Below are 27,476 nucleotides of genomic sequence, written 5' to 3'. Positions count from 1 at the left end.
TTTACAACTTATTTTGCAGTTAGTGTCAAGATTTTTATATTCTAGTAAATTCAAGATCTCGCTTCTTATATCCTAATTACAAAATTGTAAAAAAGTGCCTAGGTATATACAAAATCATTACTATATGCATTAATACAAAAATACACCCTATCATTGAAAAGAATTGGTGTCAAGTTAGCTTGCAAATGACGATCGATGACAATAACCATATAATTTTACAAATAAAACGACAGCGACCGTTATTTCCAAGCCATCCCTGACGTCATTTTTTTTCTATATTTATCGTTTCTAAAATTAAACAATACTTATTTTTCTCACTTCAAAATTATTATAAATGGAACTTTTTTTTCATTCTTTTCTTTCCTCACTTAACGTTAATACATTCTGCAGTTGTCTTTATTTAATTTAAACTTAATTTGTATTTCGCTTAATATTTATAGCCTCCGCTTGGTGTATATTGTTGTCCAGGTGGTCTGGCAGGTCCAGTTGGTCCAGTAGGCCCAGTAGGTCTTTGAGGTCCGGTGGGTATAGGTTGAGGTCTATACGTAGGCTGACCTTCATAACTTATCTGAAAATGGGATACATTAATAATGATGATTTAAATTTTATAATTTTAAATTTTATTTTTTTTTATAAATTTTTTTAAGGTTTATATTTCCTTAAAAAAATGTATACATTTTAAGGAGCTCACAATTTAAGTTTGATATTTTTGTTGGATTATTACAGAGTATAATTTTTAACATTTGGGCAGCATGGTTAAAATTGTAAAACAAAATGATTTGCTTTCTCCTAAGAAAACCTAAGTAAAAAATGCCAATCTTTTTTTATGAATTTTCATAGAGGTAGAAAATTATTCTTTTACTACTTACTAGAAATAGTTTCCTTTACCAAACTGATGATATATAATCAATGGTTTATTTCAAATTTAGTTCGGTAGAGTTATGATGTTATTTACCGGGTGGCGTCTCAAAAGTGGCAAAACCCTATAACTTTTTGATTTTTTCAGATAAAAAAACGAGATTTGTTACGTTAGTATATGACATAAATTGGGATTGATTGACGTATTCAATTATTTTTGGTCACTTCCTGTTTCACCGGAAATGACTACAACTTTTGATTTTTATCCTCGGTATTTTTTTACTTTATTCGATAGAAAACGACACTCTGAATAGAATGACATATCATAGGTCAACTTGTGACATTTTCGCTTAAAAAATAGTATTTTTTTACGAATAATTTGGTACCACACACTTGGTATTTCGAGTCAAATTATCGTTATGAACGGCATGTTACACTTTCAAATAAACCATATGAGAAAATGTCAAAAGTTGACATACGTCATTCTATTCACAGTGCCATTTTCTATCGAATTAAGTAAAAAAAATACCTAGGGTGCCATTTAAACATCAAAAGTTGTAGTAGATAATTTCCGGTGAAACAGGAAGTGTTTAGTGGAACTAAACACAATTGAATATTTCAATCAATCCCAATTTATGTCATATACTGACATACTAAATCTCGTTTTTTTATCCGAAAAAATTAAAAAGTTATAGGTGTGAGCCACTTTTGAGACGCACCCGGTATAGCAATACCAATATAATACAGGGTGTTTCAAAAAACATGTGCCATCTCAGAATGGGGAGATTCTTCACGTAAAATTAGGATTTATTTTTCCTATCAATATAGGTCCGATTCTGCTTTGTTTCGTAGCTACAGGGTGCTAAAGTCTTAATATTTTTTCGATTTATTATAATTTTCTTCCATGTACCTACTTTTAGCGTTTCGTATGAAATTATTTACAAAACCAAACCAAACTAAACCAAACCAAATCGACAAAATATCAAGAGACAACTTTTAATCGGCATTAAACTCTTTACATTATTTCGCTAACAAGAGAAAAGGAGTCAGTGGCGTACATGCTTTTTTTAGAAAAATATTCCAGTAATAACCCATATGCACGTCCCCGATGAATTTATCGACACTTTTCAGCATTAAAATATGTAGCACTTATAGTAACTTTTATCCTCAAAATTTCATTTGAATCACTAAAAGTACTTGGAAGAAAAGTATAATAAATCGAAAGATTATTAAGACTTTAACACCCTGTAGCTACGAAACAAAGCAGAATCAGATCTATGTTGATTTGAAAAATAAATCTTGTTTTTATGCGAGAAATCTCCCCACGGGAGTTGGCACATGTTTTTTGAAACACCCTGTATAATTAATATTAAAAAATATGTGGTCATCTTTTGACAAGTTTATATTAGTTTATTAATTGTAGTAAACATTATGTTGTGTGTGTTGTGAATATTTTGTATGTAATTTTTGGATTATGTTCGACACTATTTTTTTGATTTAGTAAGTGTTGTGAGATTTTGTTTTTAACTTTCAATAGCAGGTAAATAAGTATGGGGAAAAAATGTTTTGTAAAGAATTATTGTTTTTATAACATAAACATTGTCACACCACAGATTAGGTATCCTATAAGTATACAGATAAAAATCTTATCCCTAATTCGTGGTACGAAAATTGTTTTTTTTTATGACGATGTGCAAACGAGTCAAATTTCCTGTGCGCAAAAAGAAACTCGCGGAAAATAAGAATAAACAGCGTAATAAGTAATAAGAGAGATATCGCTAAACCGAATAGCGTGCATGGACGTTAATAAGGCCAGGTGTTATTTCCTTTACGTGAGGTAGTATTAACTCTCTTCATTTATAGTTATCGGATCGGAAAGAATTCTGATCGCGATTTAAACTTAACCTAACTTTGAATTTAAAACTTTGAAATTGTTTTGTTTACTAGGTATTTTAAAACTAAAGGGCTAAAGTGCTTATTTCCAGTGCTTTATTGTTCAACGTCTGCCAGTGGGTTTAGGACAACAAGCAACAAATTCTCTTAGAAGGGCTAAGTCGTCATCTGCTGTAAACCTAAGACTCTTTATAGGTTCTTTAGTATTGGAAGAGGTGGAATCCATATTGTGCCATATTTATTTAATTAAAACTAATCCCAGCTACTTAAATATCAAATTACCTAATAAAACTAAAGCAATAATTCAAAACAATTCAAACATAAACATAACCTAAAATAAAAGATCTCGCCGGCCGGCTCCGGTTGTCAAATACCCGCACATGCCTATTTAAGCAATTTTTAAACGTTATCAGAGGTTATTTAGAAAGAGCTCTTGGTGTAATTGATCCGCAAATTACGTCAGGCGGTAACGTTATTAGCGGGTGTTGCGTTAAAAATTGACTCGCGCGTATCGTAACCATGATAAGGTACGCGTAAATACTGGATGACGCTATTCGGTTTTCCGATATCTCTCTAATAACTGTACCGGTCAGGCGCTGTGCACAATTTTAGAGGCCATAAGTGGGCGTGCTATGCGCGCAAACTAGTCACCTAACTAGTGCCCGATTCCGAAAATTGGAACCACGAAAAACAATAAAGAAAAAACAAAGATTATAATCTGTATAATCCGTGGTTACACTAAGCTTCTAAGGTTTTTTTTGTATATAAACTACTTGACTTTTTAATTTTAACTACGTATTCGTGAGTAATCGTGATTTGTATAAATATGTTTTCTCAAAAAAAATTAACATGGATTTTTGTCATTAGTAAATTGAAATTGTATTTTGTTATAGACACTACACTGATGAAGGCTGTAATGTTAGCCCAAACGTTTGTTCCCTTTAAAAACCAAATAAAGATAATGAAAAACCAAATGAAAACTTAATCAGAGTTTTCCCGAACCTAAATCCCAAGAAAATAAAAAAAAATCAGAAGGATTAATATTAAACTGATATACTGTACTGACTTAATATACTGAATAACTCAAAAGTGACTTTTTGTTGACTTTTTATTAATTATTAATATATTTAAATACTTCAAATTTTCTAAGTTGCTTAAAGAGACTCTAAGAACAACTGTTAAAAAATAACTTGACAAATAATCTATTATTAGTGAAAATATGAATAAGTTTGTAAAAGTCTGAAAATTTTAATGCTAAGGAATGTTCGCCTGGTTTTTTTATTTTCATAAGAAATATGACAAAATTCAAACTAGTTCCAAAATGTGATAGCTGTTGATTTTACCTTTTAAGTGAACTTTTAATCATCAAAAAATATTAAATTTTAGCCGAGTCATTAAACAATTTGTCCTATCAATCAATGATACGCTTATAAAATCTATCTCCTGGACGTTAAGATTGGGAGAGAAAATTCATTGATATTCGAGGCGGAATATCTCGAAAACTACCAATTCTAAGTAAAAAATGACAAGAACCATTTTTGTAGGTAATTACCTAAGCTTCATCTTTTTATTCCGAGAAAAATTTGGTAAATTGCATATTTTGACAGATATTTGCGAAAAACTGATTTTTTTGTGCAATTTGGGGATATTTTTTCGGCTAAAGCTGGCTGAGCACGGTATTACAATTTTTTTCCCTTAAAACCACTCCCCGAAAGGTACACAATCCGCCTAAAAAGTCAAGGTCGACAAAAGACTTGGGCCTTTTCGTGTCCTTATTTACTGGACTATAAATTAAGTACAAGGTGTCCCATTTTGGTTGAAATCATACGGTATCTCCGTTATTATTAAAGATAGGAGGAAGCGGTTTGCACAAACCTGTGCCAATTTTTTGTCAAACTGAATACTGTCAACAAAATTTTCATAGCCCTCTTCCTTTCTGAGCTACAGGGTCTTTTGTTTCTGAGCTACAGGGGGAAAATTTTGCAAATTGGGACAGCCCCTGTATCTCCGTTATTATGGATGATATAGAGAAGGCGAAAACTGATTCTTGTAGAACTTTTTACACAGAATACAGTGGCGTAGTCTGTTTTTCTACGAAAAAAATATTTTTGAAAATATGAACTAAAGTTATGTTTTTTCAAATGGAATACCCTGTATATTTATAAATCACATGATTCGCCTTGCTATGAGCTTCTCAAAAATATATATCACTATATACTTATTTTCACTATTTACGGCAATATTTAACATATATCATTTTCTTATTAGCAGGCCGTGATAAATAACAAAAAATCAAAATGGTATTTACTAAAATAGTAATACTTTAAGTTAGTCTGTGGTAATACACATATTCAAATTTTGTTTGGAATTGATATATTTTACTTTTGAACTGTTACCACTCAATATTTGAATATATTTTTATTTTTTTTACCGGAATTTATTATAACGGGATGGATTTGCAAATATCTAATAGCTTGCATTATTAAAGCATTTTCCAGGCGTTCGACATTGTGTTAGTTGCCACGATATAATTCATATTTCAAAAATCCCCAAAATCAGAAATTGAGAAAGGGCAAATCCGGGAATCAGGGAGGCAATCATATGGGTTTATTGGTTCCAATTCATTGATTTAAAAAATAGTAATTTAACAAAATTCTAATATTTTCGTTGTAAGTAAGTTGTGAGGGAGAGCCTCAGCATCTTGCTGAAAGTATATTTCACGTAAATTAGCTAAAGGAATATTTAAAAGTTCCGATACGATAGCTTCCAAGATTTACAAATAGCGGCACAGAGTAATACATAAAGAATTTATTAGTGCCTCTCAAAATAAAACAAGAGACAGATAGCAGTATACTTTTAATAATTCTTTAGTTTCTTTTATTATCAATCATGGCCTACTAATAAATATGATCTTTTAATATTTTTTTAAATATTGCAGTAAATAGTAAAAATAAATACAGAGTGACATATATTTTTGAGAAGCTTATGGCAAGCCAACTTTAGTTCATATCTTTAAAAATATTCTTTTCGTAAAATAACAGAGTACGCCACTGTATTCTACGTAAAAAGTTCTAATTCAATAAAGTCACAAATTGCAAAATTTTCAAAAAGTATTAGAGAAGAAACGAAGAAACGAAGAGGGCTATGGAAATTTCGTTTACGGTATCTTCAGTTTGACAAAGAAGTGGGACAGGTTTGTGCAAACCGCACCCTTATATTATCTTCACTAATAACGGAGATACCGTACGATTTCAACTAAAATGCGACACCCTGTATAGTATATTCAGGTATAAGCAACCTTAGCTTTAAATCCGCTGGCCCAATTTGCTACATATTTGACAACTTGGGTTCTTCCATCTGGCAACTGTACTCTATATTCTCCGTTGGTGGTATCGCCGTCATTGATGGCATTGTGAGAATAGTCGTTGCCATACTCGTCTTTCACTGCATAGTTGAAATCGAAAGGATTTCCGGGACTGTGTGGAACTAGAAGATGGTCATTCTGTAAAAAAGTATTTATTTAGTTTGTTTATTAACTGGAATATATTAAAGAATACATACTTCGCCATATGTTTGGAACGGTTGGCCTTCAGATGGCGGTACGTTTGGTCGTGGTCCTACAAAATAAATATTATATATTATATCCGTTTTTATTTTCTTTCGTTTTTAGTTAATAGAGTGGTCCGAACTGTATTCCGGAAACTTCGACACCATATTCTATAGATAAAAATAAGTAAAAGAGTTCGTATAAATGTATGTCCTAAAATGCTTAGTTTCGGAAATACAGGGTGTAGAAGTTTCATTTTTATTTAGATTTTTTCCAAATAATTTTTGAATTAACGTCATTATTTCGATGAAAATTGGTGTCTGTGAGGTTTTTGACATGAGAAATTTGATTTTGATGTCAATATGACTCATATTTGTAGGGGGCGCCACCTACATGGGTTTTAATTGTTTGAAGAGTAATAACTTTTCGTCCGTACCTGTATAAAACTACTGAGTAAAAAAATATACATTTCCGTCTTATAATAATACCCTTGGTATAAATCGCTACGAGCAACCGTTCTCAAGATATTTAGAACGGAAATAGTCAATACATGTCATTATTGAGAAAAAACAAACACGTTTAGAAGATAGTTATTTGACTGAAATAGTAAATTTAGGAAATTTTTATTTTTTTAAATTAATTATAAATTTTTCTTCGAAAAAATGACGATAAAACAGTTTCTGTGGAAGTTTTGTCACAAAAACATTTCAAATTTATGATTTCAGTCTAATAACTATTTACTCAACATGTTTAATTTATGTCAATGATGACAGGTATTGATGATTTCCGTTGCAAATATCTCGAGAACCATATTTCGTACCGATTTTTACCAAGAGAACTTTTTTACGTAAAAAGTCACAGAAATGTATATTTTTTTATTCAGTAGTTTTATACAGGTACAGACGAAAACTTATTACTCTTCAAAACAGTTAAAAGACATGTAGGTGGCGCCCCCTAGAAATACGAGTCATATTGACATCAAAATCAAATTTCTCATGCCAAAAAACTCCCAGGCACCAATTTTCATCGAAATATTGACGTTACTTCAGAAATTATTTGGAAAAAATCGAAATAAAAATGAAATTTCTACACCCTGTATCTCCGAAACTAAGCATTTTAGGACATAGATTTATACGAACTTTTTTACTTATTTTTATCCGAAGTTGCCGAAGTTTCCGGAATACAATTCGGACCACCCTGTATACAGGGTCGCTGATATGTATGGAAACGGTCAATTGTAATAAAAATATAAGAGGTACCGCAAAAAGTTAAATATAAAAGTTATAGGGTTTTTAAAGATCTATTAGCGGGTAATAAATTTAAGTATACAGGGTCGGCCATAAAAAAAAAGCAAAATAAAAACACTAAATCACCACAATACACCAAAACACAATATTTTGCTGTTTAACACCAAAGGTTCCAACCCTCAACTGTAGTCGGTCATAAAGTAATCAAAAATTTCCGGTTTCATAAACACCAACATAGTCGTTGCCAAAGTCTTATAGATGAGATTCAGATTGGCCCAAGAAGCAAAAATAAATTTAAAAATAAAATTTTGTCGAGATTTAGCAAGGCCTCTCGCAGGTTAATATTAAAACGAAGTTACTGTTTCGTTGAGTAACGCATAACCAGATTTTGGTCCAGGTCCAGATTTTAGTTCTAACTTGACACTTTTTTGCCCCATCCTAAATCAAAACCTAGCTACGGCAATGGTATAACCTCGGGTATAACTTAGCTTCTGGATATAAAATAAGTTAGTTAAAATGATTTAACTATGATCCAATTAATATCTTTCGAACACTGTTCCGACCGATACTTTTAGAACAGAACTTAATATGTCAATAACAGAAATATACAGGATAGTCCGAACTGTATTCCGGAAACTTCAGCAGCATATTCTGCTGATAAAAATAAGTAAGAAAGTTCGTATAATTCTATGTCCTAAAATGCTTAGTTTCGGAGATACAGAGTGTAGAAATTTCATTTTTATTTTGATTTTTTCCAAATAATTTCTGAAGTAACGTCCATATTTGGATAAAAATTGGTGTATAGGATTTTTTGACATGAGAAATTTGATTTTGATGTCAATAAGACGCCTACATAATTTTTAACTGGTTTGAAGAGTAATAACTTTTCGTCCGTACCTGTATAAAAGTACTGAGTAAAAGATATACATTTACGACGTTTTTTACGTAAAAAAAGTCTCTTGGTAAAAATCGCTACGAGCAATGGTTCTCGAGATATTTTCAATCGAAATTATCAATACTTGCCATAAATTAAACATGTTAACTAAATAGTTATTAGACTGAAGTCATAAATTTGAAATGTTTTTGTGCTAAAAGTTTAACAGAAACTGTTTTATCATCATTTTTTCGAAGACAAAGTTATGATTAATTAAAAAAAAAGTTCCCAAATTTATCACTTCAATCAAATAATTTATCTACCCAACACTTTTATTTTTTGCCAATAATGACATGTATTGACTATTTCCATTCTAAATATCTTGAGAACGGTTGCTCGCAGCGATTTTTACCAAGAGACATTTTTTACGTTGAAAATCAAGGAAATGTAAATTTTTTCACTCAGTGGTTTTATACAGGTACGGACGAATTACTACTTACGTACGTTATTACTCTTCAAAACAGTTAGAACACGTGTAGGTGGCGCCCCCTACAAATAGGAGTCATATTGATATCAAAATCAAATTTCTCATGTTAAAAAACTCCTAGTCACCAATTTTGATTCAAATATTTGCGTTACTTCAAAAATTATTTGGAAAAAATCGAAATAAAAATGAAACTTCTACACCCTGTATCTCCGAAACTAAGCATTTTAGGACTTACGTTTATACGAACTTTTTTACTTATTTTTATTTGCAGAATATGCTGTCGAAGTTTCCGGAATACAATTAGGACCATCCTGTATACGAAAAATATTACTACTTAAACTAAAAATCTGTGAAATGTCAACGCGATAAATATTACCTGGAGGTGATGGTGTTCCATAAGTCGGTCTTGGTGGTGCAGGACTAGGAGGCCTATACGATGGTCGTTGTGGAGGTAGCGATGGTCTGCTTGTTGGAGGAACATAAGATGGTGGTGGTCGAGGGGGTTGCGGAGAAGGTCTGAAAGGTGGAGGTGATGGTGGTCTGTAGGAAGGTGGTTGGCTGGGAGGTGGACGGTAGGGTGGAGGACTTGGGGGACGAATGGAAGGAATTTGTGGGGGAAGGTAACCTGGTGGCTGTGTGGCTGAAATTAAAAAAAAAAAGAAATTATTAACAAGACCACTGATTGTTATACTAGAAATATCCGATTCTATGATTCCCAAAATCAGCTGTAAAATTTGGTTCGTAATACAATGTAACTGTATTTCTGGTGCCTTTAGTGACCAGCATACAAAGCAACACCACAAAAACCAAGACTAGCGTATAAGCTCAAATATTAAGACCAAGACAGATTAGTGCAAGACGCAACACTAGCAAGAACTAGACATTCAAGGCTCATGCGTTTTTTGTGGTCTTGTGCCTTTCCCGTTTCTTTTGTTTCAATATTACTACATATTTGGTATTATCCCAGCATTTATCGGTGTACTACTGCCGTATGATCGAAAAAAAACGGCGTTCAGTTGGCTTGGAAATGACGATCGATGACATTCCCTATATAATTTTACATACAGGGTGGCCCATCGAAAACGTTCCGCAAGGCATAACGGCCAGGGTATTTTTTTTTCAAAAAATCCAAAAACACGTCAATTTTGTTTGTGAGGGGGACAAATTTTGCCCCAAAAATGGTTGCAAAATCTTCAACCCACTAAGCGGGGGTGTCATCCCCCAACTTTTTTCAAACGGAAAGGGGGGTCAAGTGGTGCCGCAATGAAAATAGCTTTCTATTCTCTATATTTCCCCGCTTCGTTTTTGAAAATCAGTCAAGTCATTGAGGAAATATAAAAGATTGAAATCTGAAAAGTTTATTTAAACATTTATCAGAGTAAATGATAAGGATAAATTCCTTCGACCAATTTGTTGTTTTTTTCTTATTATTTCTAGATGTTTACGCATTTTTTCACTTGCCACAAGGTTGAATGATCAGGTGCGGTAGTTGCTAGAAAGCTGTTCTGTGACTTGTGCGTTGAAGTTCTTCTCAATATTGTTAAACTGACCCACAATAGAATTTCCAAAAATACCAGCCCACACGTTCAATTTCTGAGGGTTTTGTGTGTGCACCTCGTGAAAAACACTGGGGTTGTCCTCAGCCCAGTACCGACAGTTGTGCCGACTGAATTTTGTACGGATGGAGCTTGGTGTTTTTTTTAATATCCTTTATGGACACTTCATGTATCCGTACCGTACGATTCACGCCGGTCTCATTGGCTAATTTTCTTGTACTCAGCGTACTATCCATGGCAACTTGGCCCAGTACGAATACCTCCATAGCTTCATTTACTACAGGATTTTCCCTCTGCCTCTTTTTATTCATAACGGAACCAGTTTCGCGAAATTTTGCTACTATCTCGCGAACGATACATTTATTATTTTTAAAATAAAGTTTGATTATTTCCACTTTTTCTGCAAGTGAGTACACCATAATTGTTAAAATGCTTTACGATATTGAGAAGAACTTCAATGCACAAGTCACAGAACAGCTATCTAGCAACTATCGCACCTGATCGTTCAACCTTGTGGCAAGTGAAAAAATGCGTAAACATCTAAAAATAATAAGAAAAAACAACAAATTGGTCGAAGGAATTTATCCTTATCATTTACTCTGATAAATGGTTAAATAATCTTTTCAAATTTCAATCCTTCATATTTTCTCAATGACTCGACCGATTTTCAAAAACGAAGCGGGAAACTATAGAGAATAGAAAGCCCTTTTCATTGCGGTACCACTTAACCCCCATTCCCATTTGAAAAAAATTGGGAGATGACACCCCCGCCTAGAGGGTTGAAGATTTTGCAATCATTTTTGGGGCAAAAGTTGTAACCCTCACAAACAAAATTGACGTGTTTTTGAATTTTCTGAAAAAAAAATTACCCTGGCCGTTATGCCTTGCGGAACGTTTTCGATGGGCCACCCTGTATAGAATGACAGCGATCTTCATAGATCGCTAACATCATAGATTTCATAGCCATCGCAGGTGCCGTTTTTTTTTCGATCATATTGTAGACCCTAATATTGAAATTTTATCAGGCAAATATTGTATATATCTTTAAAATTTCATATGCTTTAATACTTGAAAAAATAGTTTTAAAGATTTTCTATGTAGGAATTGCCTCTAGTTAAATTCTATCAAAACAGTGCAATACTTGCAAGACTAGGAAGGAAGGACTTGCAAGACTGGACCAAGGCTACTAAAATGCTTGGTCTTCGTCTTGCTAACACTAGGTGTCTTCAAACAGGTAAAAGTGAAACATCAAAATGCTAAAAGATATATTAATATTCCTTGATTAAACTATGTTTTTAGCATTGTTATTAGGCCTTAAATCTAGATTAGTTTATTACTTTGTTTGATTTCTACAATATGAGACCGATATTTTTCTTTATCGGTTTTCAAATAAGTCCAAAATCACTTTTGAGTTATTTTACTTCGAAAAATTGAAGGAAAATTATTTCTTTTTGCTTAAATTTTGAGAACCACTGGACCTTTTCTGGATTTTCTCTCCTGTCAATTTAATCTACTACCTAATATTGTCATATCGAAATTTTTCCATTCCAAATTTTCAATTTTTTGCAAAAAAAAACATCATAGACATGTTCCTGGGGTCGAACTATACTAGCCCTAAAAATATTTGTACTTATTAAAGACTAAACTAACCAACCAACCAACCTGTATACCGGGTGCGTCTCAAAAGTAGCTCACCCCCTATAAGTTTTTTATTTTTTCAGATAAAAAAACGAGATTTGGTATGTTAGTAGGTGAGATAAATTAGGATTGATTGATGTATTCAATTATTTTCTGTCACTTCCTGTTTCACCGGAAATTAATACAACTTTTGATTTTTAAATGGTACTCTCGGTATTACTTATTTTACTCGATAGAAAATAACATTCTGAATAGAATGACATATCATATGTCAACTTTTGACATTCTTGCTTAATAAAAAATCGGATTTTAAATTTCAATCTAGAGTGCCAACACTAATTTTTAAGCAAGGAGCCTTGGAAAAATAGATTTGATCGTCTAAAATAATGTTTTTAATGTCTTTGCCGGTTAAAAAATGCCTAAATCGTATTTTTATTTATATCTCATTTTTTTCAAATGGAATGAGGGTGGCTCATTAGCATATTTGGAAAAAGCATTTTTTTATGAATAATTTGATACTACACACTACACATTTGGTATTTCGAGGCTTATTGTCGTTATGAACCTCATGTTACAATTTCAAATAAACCATATATACGAAAATGTCAAAAGTTGAGATATGAAATGTCATTCTATTCAGAGTGTCATTTTCTATCGAATAAAGTAAAAAGATACCAAAAGTGTCATTTAAAAATTAAAAATTTGTAATTATATCCGTTAACACAGAAAATGACCGAAAACAATAAAATACGCCGTCAATCAATCCTAATTTATGTCATATACTAACATACTGAAGCTCGTTTTTTAACTGAAAAAATAAAAAAGTTATAAATTGAGACGCACCCTGTATATAAATAAAAGAAGTTTTAAACTGAATTCACATATTAGGTCTACCAAGTTTTCATATTTTATTTTTGTAACATTTAAAATACTAATAACTATTAAATAATTTTGTACTAATAACTGAGTATTAATATCTTTTAAATAATAATTATACTACTGTAGAATAAATTAAAACTAGAAAAAAAAATTATTTAAAATATTAATTTGAATATTTATAGCTTTTTTACTTCTCACATTTTTTTTCAATCAAATTTGTTATATTAAAAATCTAGTAACAAATGTATATGCAACAATCAAATACCTTCCTATAAATTCAGTTATATAAAAACTTTCTAATCAGCTGTAATATAAACAATACCCTGTGGATTTATCTATCAGTACAAACACTCTACAGATCGTAATCTCCATAGGACATATTTTATTAACCTTTTAATGGCAGGAATTTCCACATTAATTTTCATTCACCCTTTGTAACAAAAGATCACGCTTTTTACACGACTTTTTTATAGTTCTCTTTAAAATTATCACCTGAAACAAATCGGGCGGCTATGAAAAAAAAACAAATGGATCTACCAAGATATCATACTTCATTTGTATTAATAACTATTAAATAATAATTATACTACTAGGGAAATTAAAACAACTTTGGTTGCACATCATAATACGACCACCAGCAAACTCCATAAGACGACGCATGGTGTCATTGATGACTTGCAACGAAGGTTGTTTTAATTTCCCTTTACAAGATAAAATAAAGTTAGTAAAAAAAAATGTAATTTATTTTAAACATTAATTTGAGACATTACAGTTTTATTAGTTCAAACATATTTTTGTTTACTCTAGTAACAAATACATACGCACCACTCAAATATAAATTCAGTTATACACTATTAACAAATTTATACGTTACTAGCGTGTACCCGCGACTTCGTTCGCGTCGAATTAATCATTTGTAATGATGATGATAAAGCAAAGCAGGAATTTCCATTGACATAAAAACTGGATAAAATTTTCTCACATTTATGTCAGCATGAGAAAAAACAATATGGCGATATTATTATATAACTTGGTAATATTTGAGGGGTAGTTTCATCTCCTTGGAATTTGACTTCCGAAAAATCCGTTTGCCAAAAATACGCTTTTTACGTCAAGCAGTTTAAGCAGAATCGTGGTTAATCAATTACCCAACTTTTTGGAACACCCTGTATGATTTTTTAACAAATTTCAAAATATGTAAAAAAACAAAATAAATTATGCGTCTCCCAGCGTTTTCCCGAAAGACTAACCGTTTTTTAAATAACAAATATTGTAATATTTGAGGGGCGTTTTCACCTTCATGGAATTTGAGATTCGAGAAACCCCTCCTTATCGAACCTCTACACTCCACAGTCAATCCGTTTGCCAAAAATCCGCTTTAAACGTCAAGCAGTTTAAGCAGAATCGTGATTACACAATGGTCATATTTTATGAAACGCCCTGTATAAATTTTTAAAAATCTTAAAATATGTAAAAAAACAAAATAAAATATACGTGTTTAAGAGTTTTTCCGAAAAACTCACCGGTTTCTAAATAAAAATTATTCTAATATTTGAGGGGTGGTTTCACCCCCTTAGAATTCGAGTTTCGAAAAATCCCTTCTTATCGAACCTCTACACCCTAAAGTCAATCCGTTTTCCAAAAATCCGCTTTTTACGTCATGCGCTTTAAGCAGGATAGTGATTAATCAATGACCAGATTTTTCAAAACACCCTGTATACATTTTTAAAAAATCTTAAAATATGTAAAAAACAAAATTAAATATACTAGTTTAAGCGTTTTTTCGGAAACTTGACCGTTTTTTTAAATATAAAATATTGTAATATTTGAGGGGCGTTTTCACCTTCATGGAATTTGAGATTCGAGAAACCCCTCCTTATCGAACCTCTACACTCCACAGTCAATCCGTTTGCCAAAAATCCGCTTTAAACGTCAAGAGTTTTAAGCAGGATCGTGATTAATCAATGACCAGATTTTTCGAAACACCCTGTATACATTTTTAAAAAATCTTAAAATATGTAAAAAACAAAATTAAATATACGCGTTCAAGGGTTTTTCCGGAAAATTGACCGTTTTTTAAATAAAAAATATTGTAATATTTGAGGGGTGGTTTCACCCCCTTGGAACTGGAATTTCGAATCGAAAATCCCGTCTTATCTAACCTCTACACCCTAGAATCAACCTGTATGCCAAAATTGAGCTTCTTACGTTGTGTGGTTTGAGCAGGATCGTGATTAATCAGTGAGTCAGTCACTTAACGATTTTATATATTCGTATAGTAATTGTTGAGGGAAACGATTGAAAATGTTTCGTAATATGGCAAAAAAGCTGCTAAAGTTGTCCATTATTTAGAGTTTCATTATTTCAGTTTGTTAAACTGTAAAGAAAGTGTTTAAAATAATAGAGGTCGTTGCACTATACCTAATAGACAATGATTAAAAAATCTGCCATGATTTTTAAGTCTTTTTTGTCGAAATTTAAAAATGTCAGCTTATAACTTACAGAATGTAGATAGCGTAGGAAGTGGCAACATTGCATTCCCTCGAACCAATGTCAAGAAAAATATAAAATTTTCAACATTTTTTTTTCGCAAAAAAAAGTTACTGGCTTGTTTCTGGGATTCGAATTGCATTAACAGTTAAAATACTTGCACTTATTTCTGGGATACCCTGTATAAACACTTTCTATTCACCTGTAATATAAACAATACCTTGTAGATTTATCTCTCTATCAATACAAACACACTCTACAAATTGTAATCTCCATTGGACATATTTTATTAACCTTTTAATGGCAGGAATTTGCACATTAATTTTCATTCACCCTTTGTAACAAAAGATCATGCAAAGAGTTCACGCTTTTTACACGACTTTTTTACAGTGCTCTTTAAAATTATCACCTGAAACAAATGGGCGGCTATCTGTAATAACAATAATTACAGCAGATCATCACGTTTTTAAACATTACGACCTTAACCTTTCATAATCCGTTCAAGAAGATAGAATTCGTGTATTTGCGTGTACTATCATTATTCAGCAATTTTCTAAGTAAATATTATCAATTAAATCACGATTTATTATGGTTCGTTCGGGCAGAATGATATTTTGTATATCATCTTTAAGATTAAAACTACTACTGAAATAACCTTCAACTTGTTTCGTCGAAGTCAATAGCACTTGATTGAGTAAGTAAGAAGAGCATTTTTTGTATATTGCAACGCCACTACCAATATTTTTGTTTCATCAAAGAGATTTATTAGTAATAGTCTTCATTTGATCTATGATGGTCTATTGTAATGTAATATTCTTACTGTAACTATGTTGGATGTGAGTGAAGAGTTTTAACTTGGAAAGCAGGGGAACGGTTCTGATCCAGTTAGTAGAGTGTTCGTTCCCTTTCTGGCCAGATCATTTGCTTTTTCATTGCCTTCTATCCCTTGGTGGGTCATCCAGAGTAGGAGGACTTTATTTCCTTTGATCTTTGCTCTTTTATTTGTTCAGCTCTCTAAATATTCTTTAACCAACTTCGAATTAATGGTGACTGAGTTGATCCCTTTTAGTGCTGCTTGACTATCGGATAAGATGGATATCTCCTGTTTTGGATAGTTCCTATCTAAGACTAATACCTCTACGCATCCTTCGATAGCGTAGATTTCTACCTGAAAGATGCTGGGGTAGGTGCCCTGTGGAGTATTTAGTTTACGGCTCAAATACTCCTCCCACTGTCCCTGCTTTGGTTTTGGAAACGTCAGTATATCTACCACGTTATGGTATGGTCTTTTACATGCTGAACAAACGTTTCTCTCTTCCAATCCTTTTTATTGCTCAATGCTATAGTTGGTGGAGTGCTTTAAGCCCTTATGGGATACAAACCTCGGAATTCATTTACTGTGTAACGTTTTTAGTTCGTTACATGTCTTTTTTATATATAATATATGATGTCTGGCGTATCATCACCGGATTCCCTATCGTTCCGGCCGGATAATTTATTTGACGAATTTTTACGTTCTCTAGTCCACAACCCTGTTGCCGTTTGACACAACCCTGTTATCGCTCTGTGGAGGCACTGTCAACATCGCTTCTGTCAACTCTCTGTGCTGTCGACTGACTTTTGCTTTTAGCGCTCTGTAGCCTAACTTAACCATCCCGGCTTTTAGAAATGGTGATTATTTAAATCTTGCTGTATAATCTGAATCAGCTGCTATTTCAAACCAACAGGTAAAGATGAGATATTATCCTTTTAGATTCGATATTATTACTGCATATTTTTAGGGTAGAGTTTTGGATGTTCCAACCTAACTTGTATTTGTATTTTGCTGGCACGTTGCATAGATAAATGAAACAAGTTTAGATTGGAAAGTGCCCATAAGGATAATGTAAACACTATTTGGCGCTATTCTTGCAACGGTCGCGACCCAAAACTTTTGAAAATTTCGGAGCGGTTCGGCTTTTTCCGGAATTATATCGCCAAATATTGTCTATTCAAATTTATTATTATTTTCGTTTAATTTTATAAATAAAAGACAGTGTGTTGCATACAAGAAACTTTATTTTATATAAGGACGCATGTATAAAATACCTATGAAACATTGGAAACCGACGTTATGCCACGATCCACGATGGTTTTTGCTGTTCACAGTTCAGAGCACAGCTTTTTAAGTTTTTAATGCCACTTTTTCACAATTATTACCGGTTGGAGTAAATAAAACTTGAATTAAACTCACAAGATAGCAATTATTACTTTGAAAATGGACGCTATAAACACTTTTCGGAATTTCTTTAATGAGAGCGGTTAAGATTTTGAAAGATTATTATGATTTTTGAAGATTCTGACTTTGACAAGAGAAAATTATTTCTGTTTTTGTTTGCCGTTGTTCTTAGCGACCGCTATAGCAGCGCCAGATCGCGTATAACGGTCGCGACCCAAAATAATTTCGCGACCTAAAATTTTTACGGGCTTTCCAATCTAAACTTGTTGCATTTATCTATGGCACGTTGGCGTCCCTTTTCTTTTGTCCTCCAGAATGTCACATGGAAGAAAGGACATGTTCTTTATTATTTAGTGAGCCCTCGGAAGTAATTCGAGGTAGGTTCATTTTGTTTGTTAGACCTTGTTTGATTTTAAACAAGAGTTTCGTATTTTTAGGGTCCAAGGTACGGACTATTTACAAGGTACGGGCATTATCCAAGGTCCTAGTAGTATCCAAGGTACGGGTAGTGTTCCCTTGTACCATTATCCTATGTACGGATGTCCTGTGAACGAGTGTCCCCAGTAGGAATGATTTTTCTTGCATATAAAGTGCCCCAGCGTGGATGTAGCTTGAGCCCCATGCTGCTTCGTTCCCATCCATAAGTTACGGCTGTTCCAATTCATGGTGTCCTTATTCTGGCCCCTTTTGTTGTATTGGATGGCCGAGTACAGAGATGCGAGACCACCTCACGCTGTTACTGTTTGAAGCAGGATTACATAAAGAACAGCTAAGTGTAGATTTAAGTTCTAGTTTTACATTTAACATCTAAAACATTTTCAGTCTTAAACAATAACGTACATCTTAAGTAATATCGTACAGACTATGTTTAGTGGTTAGATTGTTAAGAACATTCATGTCGATTTAATATTTAAAATATAGTTTAGATCTTAGGTTTCATTGCATTACGTCTTGTAATGGTATTACTTTTATAGATATTATTATTGCACTATTTTAACAGATGAATAACCAAACATAGATTCTAAAATCTACGGGTTGCAACATAACGTTACACGAATTGTATTTTTTCATAGTCTTTTCATAACATATTTAATATTATTTACATACATAGTTTTACTCAACAAATAACCACTATAATAATTATTAAAATTGTACAATGCTATTTACCATCAGAATTCACCATGAATAAATATAGTCATTAGTTTTAAGTAATAAACAACTGTGTTTTCTTTCTCTGTATATGCCTGGCGCCCAATATCTATTTTTTTTTGTTTATTGTCATTAATTTGTTTTCTTTCCAGTGAAATACCTTATCCACGACTGCTCTCCGATGAAAAGCTGTCGTTCGCAGTGGTAATCTTTATAAAAAACGCTACAACTGTGAATATAATACTACCTTATACTTCAAATACAACTACCTTATACTTCAAAAGCGAATATCTCCAACAAAAATAAAGCTAATGAGATGAACCAAAAACAAACTATCGAGGAAGTATATATCTAGATGAATTATTTTTAAATTTCTTAGTATTTTAACATTTTCCACACGGTGTTTCAAACGTTCACGAAAATATCAACGTTTTGTTTTCCCTCGTATAATTAACAGATGGGGAGTTTAATTTTTATTTTAGAAAGAGATACTAAAAAAACAAATAATTTGGCTACACACTGCTTATAAAATCATCAAAATCGGCCCACCAGAACAAAATATATTAAACTTTAAAATACATCAAAGCTTTAAGGTGCCCATTTTTCGTGCCGGTGCATGTATTTCAAAATATACATTTTAGTCATATACTTTTCTAATGAAACTCCATGATTAAAAAATAATAATCTACCATTTCGATTAGTAAGTAGAACTAAACAATGCCCCCAAGAATAAAGTTTTTTTAATTAGCAAAGAATATCATATCGTGCAATTGTCAAGGCATTATAATTATTACAGAAATAAAGATGTCTGATATTGATACTAGCAATTTGTAATAAAATTGTTGAATTGGTGCTTAAAAAGAAACTGAATGAAATAAACTGACTTGGTTTTACATGGGATCTCACAATTTTTTATAATGGAAGAATTGTATTGCCAGACTTGGCATTTTTTACATTCTATGTTTTTGATGGGATTATATTTATAAATAGGAATACGATAATTACAAAATAAAAACAATTATTACAATTCTTATGTAATAATTAATATATTAAAAAAGACTTCCGCCACAGAGGTATAGAAATTGGAGTGGTAAAACAATGTAATATGTTTTACAACTCCAATCTAGTCTAGCTTGTTTTTATACTGCTTTCCAATAACCGTTTAAAATGTTTGTCCACTGGTCCACTGTACAGATATTCGTAGATTCATTTCAGAACAGTGGCAAACATCAGTAAACCGTTGTGTTGACAAATAGCTACTGTATCCACCGAATATTACTCTTGTTTGCAAATATGCGCCTAGTGCGCGCCTTGTCAATTTCAGGCTTTAGTTAAAATACAAAAATCAAAATTAATACATAAACTTACACGGAGGTCTGTAAGGTGGTGACGTAACTGGAGGTCCGGTAGGTCTAAACGGAGGTGACGTTGGTGGAGGTCTATACGGTGGGGGCGTTTGCGATGGTGGTCTATATGGAGGCTGACTCGGTGGTGATGGAGGTAAATAAGACGGTGTTGAAGGTTGAGGAGGTGCGGGTGTAGGCTTGAAAGGCGTCACCGGAGCCGAAGGTCTAAACGGACTAGGAGAAGGTCGGTACGGTGGAGGTACTGTAGCTTGTGGAGGACGTGTGGGAGCCGGTGCGGGAGGTCCGTAAGTTGGTCTAGGTGGAGAGGGTCGTTGGATAGGGGGCGTTGGTTGTCTAGGTGGTGGGAAACTGGGACCAGGAGGACGGGGATAGTTGTAACCTTCTTTGGGTGGCAAGTAGGCATTCTGACCAGGTGCTATAGCGGCGTATGTTACTGCTACCAGGCAGCAAAATACTGCCGGAACCTGCAAAGAAATACAATCATCTTTAAGACACCCAAAAGTGAATTTATGTTATCAAAATGGCATGTTGCTGATGTAAAGAACCTAACGTTCAAAAATTTATATTGTAAATACTGAGAGCTTTTTTAAGGATCTTTAATAATAATAATAATAATAGCTCCTATATATAGCGTTTAACGCCTTGGGAGTAGCAAGGTACAGCTTGCCATGCTAGGGCCGTTCGGTATACAAGGAAGGTAATGTGGCTAGCACTACGCTTCAACCGCCTATTATTACCTCAGGATTGTGAATCACAAGTATTCATTTAAGTCTGAGTCGACCTAGGTACCCAAACTATTTTTATTTTTCACAACCTTTGGATTGGTACACGAGAGTTGTACCTCTACGCCACCGGGCACCAGGATTTTTAATAACTGTAATAATTTCTAATGAGTTGAAATATTTCTTTATATGAATATGTTTTTACCGATATAAGATTTATCTCATTAATTCTCTGTTAACAAGGCATTAAATTCGCTTGATCATGAAACACTGATCTAATATTTAAAAAAAATTTTTGGTTTACCCGAAAACAAATTGTCGAAGGAAAATTGACCGAAAGCAAATCACTGACACTAAGTTTGCCCTAATGGGAAAAATTGTCCGAAAGATAATTCCCCTAAGAACATTTCACCGAACCAGAAAGTTTTCCGAAAAAAGTAATATTTTTTTAATATGTTTTTAGTTTGGTTTCGTTTGGTTTTTACCGGTTTTTACCAAAAATCGCCATTTCGAAGAATTTTTATTTCGGTCAATTATAATCTGTGATATTGAAGTTTTGTAAGTTTGCTTAAATTTTGAGAACCACTGAGTCTTCCCTGGATTTTCTTTTAATAAATTTAATCTAATATCTATGTTGCCATATTATCAATATACACACACCGGAAAAGTCTAGGGATATTACAATTTTATCCAGCCATCGTCAGTAATTTTATTATTTGCATTTCTAATATAATAAAATTAAAATAAATAAATAGTTTATATACAATACAGTTTAAATAGTATTGGAAATAAAAATGCGAAATTTACCGAATTTTTCAAATTTACCTTGATTTTTATTGAATTCAAAAAAATACACACATTTTTTTTTAATTCAAAACTGTGAATTAAAAGGAAAAAAGATAAAATCATTTTTACTTAATAAAGGATATGGCCTCCTCTACTGTTCATTACAGCCCTACATCGTCTCTCCATGCTCCTGATCAGGTTGTCGATCTCTTCTTGAGATACAGCCTGCCACGCTGCATTCACGGCCCGAACCAGATCCCTACGAGTTTCACGAAGCATACCCATTCTCAAAATTCTTCTTTGGACCGCGTCCCATACGTGCTCGATGGGGTTGAGGTCAGGAGATTGTGCCGGCCAGGGTAAGATGTTTAATTGATGAGCATTTATAAACTCACTTACCACTCTGGCTGTATGAGGCCGTGCATTGTCATGCATGAGAATGAAGTTTCTCCCAAAATCATTGGCATATGGTAACACGACAGGCTCCAGAACTAAATCACGATATGTGATTCTTGTTAGAAACCTTTCAAGAAAAACGAGATCGGTTTTTCGGCCTAACTGGACTCTGGACTCCTCCCCAGACCATAACTGTTCCACCTTGATAAGGCTGCACTTCCTGAACATGATCCAACCGAATAAGATTTCCCGGTTCTCTCCATACCCTAAGCCTACTCGAATCTGGATGAATTCCAAAGCGTGACTCATCCGTGAAGAGAACATTGGCCCATTGTTCATTCGACCACTGAACATGATCTTGAGCCCACAAATATCGTACCTCTCGATTTCTTCTTGTTAAGGGTTGAGCTCTCCAGGGGCGTAACGGTTACATTATGTGTTTCCTGGAGAATTAAACTAAGCTCTGGTGCTGTATGAGTCGGTCGGCGTCGAGCATTTAATTGTAAAAAATGATCTTGTTGAGGGGTAGTAATGCGATGTCGCCCTGTGTGCCTTTCAGCAACATCACCACTTTCACGGTAGCGTGCACTTAATCGCGATATTACACTTTGCGTTGTATTTAATGCTCTAGCTACGTCGATTTGGCGCATTCAGCTTCGAGCATACCCATGGCCCCTTAGCATTTCGTCTCTGTTAAGATGTCTACGCTCCATAATGTCGTTTAATACTAAACAGAGTTATTTGAATGAATTCTGGCCAGTTATCATAAAAACATAGCCAGTACAGGTTAAATTCGAACAATTGATGCTAGGTGCTTTTTATACATTTGACAAAAAATGCACAAACACTTCTGCAAATATCCCAAATTTAGAAATAACTAGTGTGACTACTTCGTTTCAATCCAAGTAGAAAGAATCGGCCTACAAATATGTGGTTGTTTATTCAAAACATTTATTTTAAACTTTAATAAAATGATATCCCTAGATTTTTCCGATGTGTGTATTAAGATTTTTAACTAAAATTAAAAAAAATACGAGAAAACCCTTATAGGAGTGTTTCTGGAGTACTACCCTTAAATATCAATAATATATAGATATAATATACCGGGTGCGTCTCAAAAGTGGCTCACCCCTATAACTTTTTATTTGTTCAAATTAAGGAGATTTGGTATGTTAGTATATGACAAATTAGGATTGATTGACGTACTTAATTCTTTTTGGCCACTTCCTGTTTCACTGGAAATGACTACAACTTTTGATTTGTAAATGGCACCCTAGGTATTTTTGTAGTTTATTCAATAGAAAATGACACTCTGAATAGATTGACATATATTATATATCAACTTTTGACATTTTGGCTTAAAATAAAATTATATTTTAAATTTCAATCTGGAGTAAAAATAGATTTGATCGTCTAATATTTTTAGTGTATTGTCCTAGCCGATTAAAAGATGCCCAAATCGTATTTTTAATCATATCTCAATTTTTTCAAATAGAACGAGTGTGGCTCATTAGCATATTTGGAAAAAGCATTTTTTTACGAATAATTCGATACCACACACTTGCTATTTCGAGTCAAATTGTCGCTATGAATCGCATATTGCAATTTCAAATAAACCAAATTCGAAAATATCAAAAGTTGACATATGATATGTCATTATGTCATTCTATTCAGAGTATACATCTTCTATCGAATAAAGTAACAAAATATCGAGGGTGTCATTTAAAAAGCAAAAGTTGTAGTGTAGTCATTTCCGGTGAAACAGAAAGTGATCGAAAACAATTGAACGCGTCAATCAGTCCTAATTTAAGTCATATATTAACATACCAAATCTCGATTTTGTAGATCGATGAATGTTATATGAGCTTCCTGTAACATTCATCGATCTACAAAAAGCATATGATACAGTACCAATAATAAAATTATGGGAAGTATTGCACGAATCAAGAATTAATTAACGCAGCTCTGATAAAAGCTGTACAGAATCTTTACCATGGAGGAAAATCACAAATAAAAACAGTCAACGGTCTCTCAGAGGAAATTTGTATCACTAAAGGGCTCCGACAGGGTTGCTGTATATCCCCAACACTATTTAAAATTTATATTGCCAAGGCCTTACATCTATGGAAAAGAAAATGTAACGGAATGGGTATAGAACTAAATGACATATGCCTATACACCTTGCAATTTGCAGACGACCAGGCCATAATTGCAAACGACAAAGATGACATGGAATATATAGGGTGCGGAAAATAATTGAAGAATAGGCTAAATGGGGTCTCTACAGTAAATACAGAAAAAAACAAAATACCTTCAATTGGAGCTAATACAGAAAATCTTATTTTTAGACAATAATATGGAAATTAGGGCATGTGAAGATTACAGGTACCTGGGATCTCGATATTTACAGGAGATGGAACGGACGATGAAATAAACAACAGAGTAATACAGGCACGAAGAGTTATCAGATGCATAAATAGCATTCTATGGAGCACTGAAATTACAAAAACAGGAAATATAATATATACGAGACACTAGTTAAAAGCATATTACTCTATGGATGTGAAACATGGCGACTCACTGAAAGGAATAAAAGGAAATCAGAGACAACAGAAATGGACGCGATTAGAGAAAGCAATGAGAATTTCAAGGAGAGGATAAGATCAGAAATGAAGACATTAGATAACAGATGGGAATAGAGAGGGAACAATAGTAAATAATATAGAACAAAAACAATTAATATGGTACGGCCACGTTCAGAGAATGCACAATGAAAGAATTCCAAAACAAGTCATTCATTGGATACCACCTTGGTAAACGAAAGAGAGAACGTCCCAAAAGAAAACATGGATGGAAGGAATAAAGAGGTCGATGAGCCAGAAAAAATCTGACCGAAGATCGATGGGAAAATCGCACAGGGTGGAAGTTGGGCATCGAACTACGTCGTAGGACGTTCTGACCCGGAAGCCCATATATATATATATATATATATATATATATATATATATATATATATATATATATATATCTCAATTTTATCGAAAAATAAAGAGTTATAGATGAGCTACTTTTGAGACGCACCCGGTATATACCAATATATAAAGAAAAATGAAAACTATTTGGAATAATCAAGTATATAGATGGGAGTCAGTCATGAGCTATGGGATAATATTTTGGGGCAACAACGGTTAAATACAACGACTGTTTTGTTTGTAACACATACGTTTGTTACATAAAACAAGGGTAATACGCATTGCAAAAAAATGAATTTTTAATAACGAATCGTGTAGAGGGATCTTCAAGAGTGGCAAAATTGTGACAATATATGCATTATATATTTATGAATGACGATGTTTTGATAGTTATGAATGTTTTGATAGTAACATACATAATACATCATCAATACAACACTAGAAAGATTTTTCTGAATTGGTGCATCATAAACTTGTGATTATTAAAAGAAGTCCTTTGTATATGTGTTTAAACCAAAGGTTTAAACCTATATAATGTCATTGTACTTCCCTTAACATTTAGACACTTATTTTCATTCTGTTGACATTTAGATGTGTGAAAATTTGAGTGAATATAAATTTAAGTTATAAAGTTATTTAATTAATATGCAACCCTACAGCTTAACAGAATTTTTTTATTTCCAATAATTAACGGTTAATTTAATTAACGATTAAGGACAGATTGTGAAATTATATCTAATAATGTCAACTTTTTATAGGTTTATTTTTTATTATCCAGCCCTTTTTTGTAAGTATACTTATCTAAATTTTGAAAAAGTGGAATATGCTGTGAAATATTGATATTGATTTTTGATTATATTTATGTAACTGATGAGATTGAACTGGCAACGACTTAAGACTATTAATAATTAGTAAATTTTCTAATAATTAGCATATCATAATATATGAATTTATTTTTAATATTTTTTACTGCCACAAATGAAAATTATTGTCTAACTTATACCTCAGACTGAGCCTTTACTCATCATTAATATAATTTTTTTTTAATATTAATTGAATATTAAAAAATTATTAAAATTGTTATTTATTCAACCATAATAAATAACTATTTTTGATCTGATTAGATTGAAACTGTGCATACTGCGAACTTAAATATATTTCGTTTTCAGAAAGTTATTTCATGTAAATCGCCGCGATTATGAGTTTACTGCCTGTGGCCAGTCCTTTTACAGTCAGGAGAATGATGTTCGTGAAGAGGCAGACTCAATTACAACTGACAGTTTATTGGTTACTTACGGTTTTAACATTTACTATAAATATCGAAGGCGTGTTTAAGTACAACTGCTTGTCGTGTGCTCTTGTAACAGAAGATGTACTTGCTGATTTACTAAAGTGGTATTTGTCTTGGAGGTTTTATAATAGTTAATAAAATACAAAGATTCGTATCAGTCGAATTATCGTTGATCGTCTACAACTTTTACAATATAATTTGAACCTTGGGACATACAAAATAACTTTTTCTACTGACCGATTTATTGATGGTAAAATTAAAAACAACTTTAATTTCTCTAACTGTAAAAAAAACATAAATTCAAAAGTTTTGCATCTCCCTGAATGACGGCTAATAACGAACATAGAGAGCTGGCCTCTGTGGAGCCGTCCAAATACTGGCTTTTGTCAAAGCCCTGAGACTGTATGATGAGTTATAGGTAAAATTATAACTCAAGAAAGGTGAACACACAATAGATCTGTAAGGTCGCTGTTATTAACCCCATCCTAAACATTCTACATTTAAATCACCCTGAATCTTCGAAAATAAAGTCCCTTTCGATAAGACTAAACTAGAGACTAATTAATTGATAATTTTTATTAAAATACTTCACTTGTTTGTTTTTTACTTTATTTTAATAATAATAATTTCTTTCAAACATAAAAGAATATTCTTATAAAAAGTAAAGCAAAATAATTTTCAAGGTAATTTTCATTAAAAATTAAACTTTGAATCTCTAATACGAGTAAAGGGTATTTTTACTAGATGAAGTAATCAAAGCTTGGAGATGCCTACCCATGCTGTGGATGTAGAGAGACTGATAGTTAATAATCCTTGTAGACTTTTGGGTAAATTTCTACGTGCTGCAACTGCCCTATAAAGCTTGTCCCTGTGGCGTTCATGTCTGGAGATAAGATATTATTTCAGGATACTTATTTAGACTTCTTCTAGGAGATGCGAGACCTTGTCGTTGCTGGGGAAGCTCCTAGTCAGGTGCTAGAGTTAATTCTCTCTCTGGTACTTTGGGTGGGTCTAAAGAGCATCTCAATGTCTTCTCCCTTGCCATTCATAACGATGCCGGATGTGACTACCCTGTCCGTCATACCATCTCTACTGTCTGTGGTCAT

At 33.0% G+C, this 27,476-nt stretch overlaps 1 protein-coding gene across 1 annotated transcript; it reads right to left on the bottom strand.

Moving 5' to 3' along the window:
- Positions 1-27,476, bottom strand: LOC115881440 (vegetative cell wall protein gp1-like). The gene is made up of 6 exons (XM_030898914.1): positions 27,371-27,476; positions 20,205-20,687; positions 9,283-9,546; positions 6,313-6,368; positions 6,050-6,253; positions 1-568 (listed from the first exon to the last, which is right to left on the bottom strand). Exons 1-6 carry the CDS (start codon positions 27,474-27,476, stop codon positions 428-430), a joined length of 1,254 nt encoding a protein of 417 aa, XP_030754774.1. The 3' UTR covers positions 1-427.

The sequence above is a fragment of the Sitophilus oryzae genome, unplaced genomic scaffold, assembly GCF_002938485.1.
Source record: "Sitophilus oryzae breed Bouriz unplaced genomic scaffold, Soryzae_2.0 scaffold_1720_pilon_pilon, whole genome shotgun sequence".
Lineage (NCBI taxonomy): Eukaryota > Metazoa > Arthropoda > Insecta > Coleoptera > Curculionidae > Sitophilus > Sitophilus oryzae.
The sequence above is the reverse complement of the archived record's forward strand: the minus strand, read 5'-3'. Positions and strand labels throughout refer to the sequence as shown.